The 5,295-nt window shown below is 37.6% G+C and overlaps 1 protein-coding gene across 1 annotated transcript; it reads left to right on the plus strand.

Annotated features, from left to right (window-relative positions):
• The first annotated feature begins 676 nt into the window (after window positions 1-676).
• Window positions 677-3,270, plus strand: LOC145138929 (uncharacterized). The gene is made up of 7 exons (XM_079072925.1): window positions 677-818; window positions 967-1,018; window positions 1,395-1,536; window positions 1,650-2,093; window positions 2,206-2,271; window positions 2,334-2,606; window positions 3,163-3,270. The coding sequence occupies exons 1-7, from the start codon at window positions 677-679 to the stop codon at window positions 3,268-3,270; spliced, it is 1,227 nt and encodes a 408-aa protein (XP_078929051.1).
• The last annotated feature ends 2,025 nt before the right edge of the window (window positions 3,271-5,295 follow it).

The raw sequence follows: 5,295 nt of genomic DNA on the forward strand, positions 1-5,295 counted from the left end.
AAATACAAAAGCAAAATTGAGCAAACAATAAAACAAACAACAACTGGAACCGAAGTAGTGTAAAGCAAGTGGAGTGAACAAAAGATTAGAAGAGAGAATAGTGAGTCGATGACTGCAAGCATTTAGCCCCAAGCCGATCAACTGATGGAAAAACAACCAATAGATAGAAAACAGCTCCAATCCATCCGCAGGATACAAAACCACAAACCGCCAAAGCTAAAACTTGGTTTACTGTTCATAACTTACATGGTTATTAATATATTTATGGGAAATGACACTGTAGCACATTAAATATTTTGGTATTTGTCCGATTTGGTAACTAAAGTTTATTATTATTATTATTATTATTATTATTATTATTATTATTATTATTATTATTATTATTTTTTTTTTTGAACATTAGACCACTAAACTCGTATTTGACCAGTTAATTTAGTCATTTTCTCCGATTTTAAATGGTTTCCCGGTTGACATTGTATATGTATTAATTAATATTTATTTTTTGGCTAATCTGATGACACGTGAGATATGCCACATCATTAAATGATATACGATGCTTAAAACCTACCATCTTCACCTTCGACCTTCATTCTTCATTTTTCACTGTAAACGGAACTGAGCTAGGGTTTGTGAAGCATTTTTGTGATTGAGCTGAAGTACCAAAGAAGTCGTTGCAATGGCACAATCGAAACCTAATGGATTGTTTCTGATGGTGGAACTCAACTACCAAGGGATATTTACTCGTAATCCTTTCTCTTACACTGGTGGAGTGAAAATCATGTTCAATGATGTTGACTTTTTCTTCTATGACTTATTATGTGTGTATGACCTTCTTCAAACGTTTCATGCATGAAGATTGTAAAAAGTTGTACTATTGTGAACCAAACATTTCCCTGATGGAAGGGCTTAATCCCATTTCAAATGATATGGAATATGTTGCTTTTATTTTTTATACTTATGGAACAGATGGTATAATTTATGTTTATGTGGATCATATTGGGGTTGGTGTTTATAAGTGGTTTGATGATGAAAATAATGATGATGAATGACGTGTGTCTTGCATTGATGGTGAAAATGAAGATAACATAGATTAACTTTGGAATGTTGAGTTTGAATTTAATGAGGATGTAGTGCATATGAATAGGACATGAAATGATCCTTTCTTGAGTAAGTTACGTGTTGATGAGGAGGAGGATAACAACATTATAGATGATGATGGGAGAGAATTTGAACCTAACATCCAAACTCATTACATATTTAATGAGTTATTACACTGAAAAAAAACAAAAACCAATTCTAGTAATGAGATGTAAGGGTCCATGGCAAGTAAAATCAATGTTGTGCAACTACGCCGTGACTATTGGATATCAACTGTGTTTTGAAAAAAATGATAGGAAAAGACTTTTGGTGAGGTGTAGTAAGGGTGGTTGCACATTTAGATTATGGGCTTCATGGATGAGTGATGAAGAGAGTTTCCAAATCAAGTCACTAAAAGATGATCATTATTGTGCTAGGAACTTCAAGTTAAGATCACTGGTGACATATGAATGGATTGGTAGTCACTATACCAAAGAAATTGTACAAAGTCAGGAATTGAGTGTAAGGAAACTCAGGGTTAAGGTAATGACCAAGTTTGGTATCCAAGTTAGCATGGGCAATGCAAGAGAGCAAATAAGTATGCACTAAACCTTATTGAAGGTAGTCTTGTTGAGCATTATGGTAAACTGTGGTCATATGGTCATGAGATTTTAAGGACAAATTCAGGGTCAACTGCAAAACTTGATGTGGAGACTGGTCCAGATGGAAAGAAGTATTTTAGCAAGTTCTATGTGTGTTTTCAAGGAGTGAAACAAGGTTGGAAAGAAGGTTGTAGAAGGATAATATGTCTTGATGGATGTTTTTTGAAAGGGGTTTATAAGGGGGAATTGCTTTGTGCAGTTGGGAGGGATGAAAATGACCATATATATCCTATTGATTGGGCAGTGGTTTGTATGGAGAATAAGCATAATTGGAAGTGGTTTTTGGATCTACTCATTGATGATCTGAATTTGAATTTAGGCAGTGGATACACTTTAATGTCAGACAAACATAAGGTTAGTATATTATACAATAATACATTTCTATTTTTATTCAGAATTTTGACCTATACCTTTTTATTAATACATAGTTTTCTTGAGGCTATTAAAGAGTTGCTGACATATGTAGAGCACAGGCAATGTGCTAGACATATTTGCCAAAATTTACAGAAGAGATTCTCAGGGGCCATCTATCGTACACTCTTTTGGAGAGCATCATAAGCTACAACTGAGAATTCATTTAAAGTTGTGATGAAGGAAATAGAAACATTAAACCCAGATGCACATCAATACCTCATGGGCAAAGATCCTAAAACTTGGTCAAGAGATTTCTTTCAATCTGGAAGGTGTTGTGATGTTGTAGAGAATAGCTTCTATAAGAGTTTTAATGTTGTAATAATAGATGCCAGGAAGAAGCCTATTATCACCATGTTAGAAGAGTTGAGATTGTACATGCTGGATAGATTGTACAACATGAAATTGAAAGGAAAACAATGGGGAAATAATATTTGTCCAGAGATAAGGAATAAGGTGAATTTACTTTAAAAAACTCAAATACATTTTCAAGTACTACCTAGTGGGTTAAACCAATTTGAGGTAAGGGGAGCAGCAGAGGCATATGAGGTGGACCTGGAAAGAAAAATGTGTTGCTACGTGGCGACCCGGATGCTTGCGGTTATCTCTGTTAGAGCCTCTTCCAATGAGCAGTCCAGGTAACACGCTGCATGATATGTGACTTTGATAGGTTAGAAATCCATACCGAGGGTGGACCCCTGGTATTGATCTCTAACCTAAGTTAGTAGTCATATTCGGAGCATTGAATGGGTAAGAATTGCTAATGGTTGTTTAGGTCTTACCTCTCGAGTTGGGCGAAGGCCTGTTTTTATAGTTGGGGTTTAGACCGGTTCTTAGCTTCTTCTTCTGGGTTTTGTGTTAACCTTTAGGTTACGATGACGAACCTTCTTTTTATTAAAATAGTCTTTTTTTTTGTGTTTCCTGAAGATGCTTCATAGGGTGTGTACGACGATAGGGTGATTCTTGCTCTAGTGCTCGGTATAATCTATGTACTTGTGTCTTATGTTTGCAGGTCGGGTTCGTTGGTCGGCCTGGTGTTGTGTGGGTTGGCGCGCGTACCCCATTAAGCCCAAAACCTAATTGTTATAAAGTGCCACCGATTTATAATAATTGGGCTTAAGTGGGTTTTACTTTTTGTCTTTTTACTTAACCTAGTGGACGAATCTTGGTTTACTCATGCGACCATAACTACTTGTAGGCCTATAGGCACTTGAACCCTTGTTTAGTAGCAGTTGGCTTCCCGCTTTCCATTTCTTAAATGCTTGTCAAATCTTTATCAGTTTCTCCCTTTTATTCTTCCCTCTCGTTCTTCCATATTCCCTTTGTCATTTATTCTTCTGGAATCCTCATATGATTTGCGAAAGAATGTCTCATTCAGTGATGCCCATTGTTCATTCGACCCTCATCCATGAGCAACTCGAACAAATTTATGCGAAGTACCATCTTGTCGACGAGGATGGTGTCGTTCTTCCTGCTCCTAATGCACTCATCGATCACCCTCCACCAGGTAAGGTTGGTTTCTATATTTACTACTTTTAAGCCGGCCGGCGTGTGCCCCCATCAGTGTTCTTTGGTTCGGTTATTGAGGTGTACAAGATTCATACTTGCTAACTAAAACCTAATTTGATTTCAAAATTTATCTGTTTTGAACTCCTCTGTCATGCCTTCTTAGTTGTTCATAATGTTGCCTTATTCCAGTACTTTTTTTTTTGCATTTGTAGTAATGGGGCTTGGTATTACTTTCGATCAAGGGGACAAAGTTTTATTGAGGGTCTTCCTGATTCTATAAAAAAATTGGAAAAACGAATTTATCTGGTTGAACGCTTCTTGCTTGCGTCATCGAAACGAATTTCACCTTCCTGGAACGATTGATGACCAAAAACCTACTAGAACTAGTGATTTGGGCCAGGATATAGATAATATTTCTCGTTTGAATGTGATGATGAAGAAATTTCCTGAAGTTGTGTTGGGGCAAGTTGGCATGAGTCCGTATTGGTTGCGTCTTGGTGTTGTTCCAACTTTATTCATTCATGGTCCAGGTTCGTTTTCTCAAGATATTTTTTATTCTTGTTTTTATTATGCACCCCATGTTTACTTCATGTAGATGGAACTCGGTTGCCTTTCCTGTTATCTGACTTTCTTGAAGGTAAGATTGTTGCACGAGATTTTGGTTCTGATTAGTTCGATCACCCGATTATCGATGATAGCTTTAATTATAGTGGGAGCAATGGTAGTAACTCCCAAAATGATGAAGAGGAGGGTTCGGAGTCCTCGATCAAAGTTCATGATTCTTATGATGACACAAACAATGATCATACTTCCCATGTTTCCACTGTTCCTGTGATTATTTCTGATGGTGATGGTGATTATGGAAGTGGTGAAAACCCCTTAGTCCGACGTAAGAGAGGCAGGGATTCTGCTGCTTCTGCTGTCCTGGCAGCTGTCTTAGCCGGTGGAGAGGGTAATAGTGGTAGGTTCCTCAAGAGATCTCGTTCCTTGGAACCTAGTGCTTTTCATGATTTTGTTAAAATCCTTGGTGTGAGTCATCCCTCATCATATGTGAGATGATTGAATATGAACAGCCCGCCCCATGATGTCGATGCTCCGCACCTAGCTGGTCCTATTTATGTTCCTGCTTGGGAATATAGGCAGGAGCAAAGTTTAATGGAGCAAAAGGTTGCCATTTCTTTCATTGAAAACGTTTCTTCTCTGGGGACCCGTTGAAGTGTCAGCCAAGGTCGCATGGAGCATGTTCGAGATATGTATAAGATTAAGCTTCTTGAAAACATGAATATAGGCCAAGAGATCATTTCGTGGCTTTATGAAAACGAGGCATTACATTTAGAAAACCGCAGCCTTCGTGACGAATTCAAAAAGATATATAATCTTATTAAACTTTTTGTGGTTTTGTCTGGTGGTGTTTCTCATAAGGTGCAATTGTTTCGTGATCAACATGTGTAACTTGTTTATATGGTTGCTGAGTTGGAGAAGGTTGTACCAAATGTGGAAACGGTGTCCCAGGGTGAAATGGAAAAGGTGAGGGGTGAACTATCCGTTGTGAAAAATGAGAAAGTTGTTTTGGAAAGTAAGTTAGCCGGTTATGATGATATTGTCGAGGAGGTTTCGACACTAAAGGCTACAATGG

This window comes from Lactuca virosa, chromosome 9, assembly GCF_052849685.1.
Source record: "Lactuca virosa cultivar CGN04683 chromosome 9, Lactuca_virosa_CGN04683_v6, whole genome shotgun sequence".
Classification (NCBI taxonomy): Eukaryota; Viridiplantae; Streptophyta; class Magnoliopsida; order Asterales; family Asteraceae; genus Lactuca; species Lactuca virosa.

What these genes read in the sequence shown, in the direction of transcription:
- LOC145138929 (XM_079072925.1), top strand. Translation starts at nt 677, where the DNA reads ATGGCACAATCGAAACCTAATGGATTGTTTCTGATGGTGGAACTCAAC. An exon ending in TTTCTTCTATGACTTATTAT is followed by an intron (nt 819 to 966) that starts GTGTGTATGACC and finishes CTTATGGAACAG; the next exon opens with ATGGTATAATTTATGTTTAT. An exon ending in GGGGTTGGTGTTTATAAGTG is followed by an intron (nt 1,019 to 1,394) that starts GTTTGATGATGA and finishes AAAAAATGATAG; the next exon opens with GAAAAGACTTTTGGTGAGGT.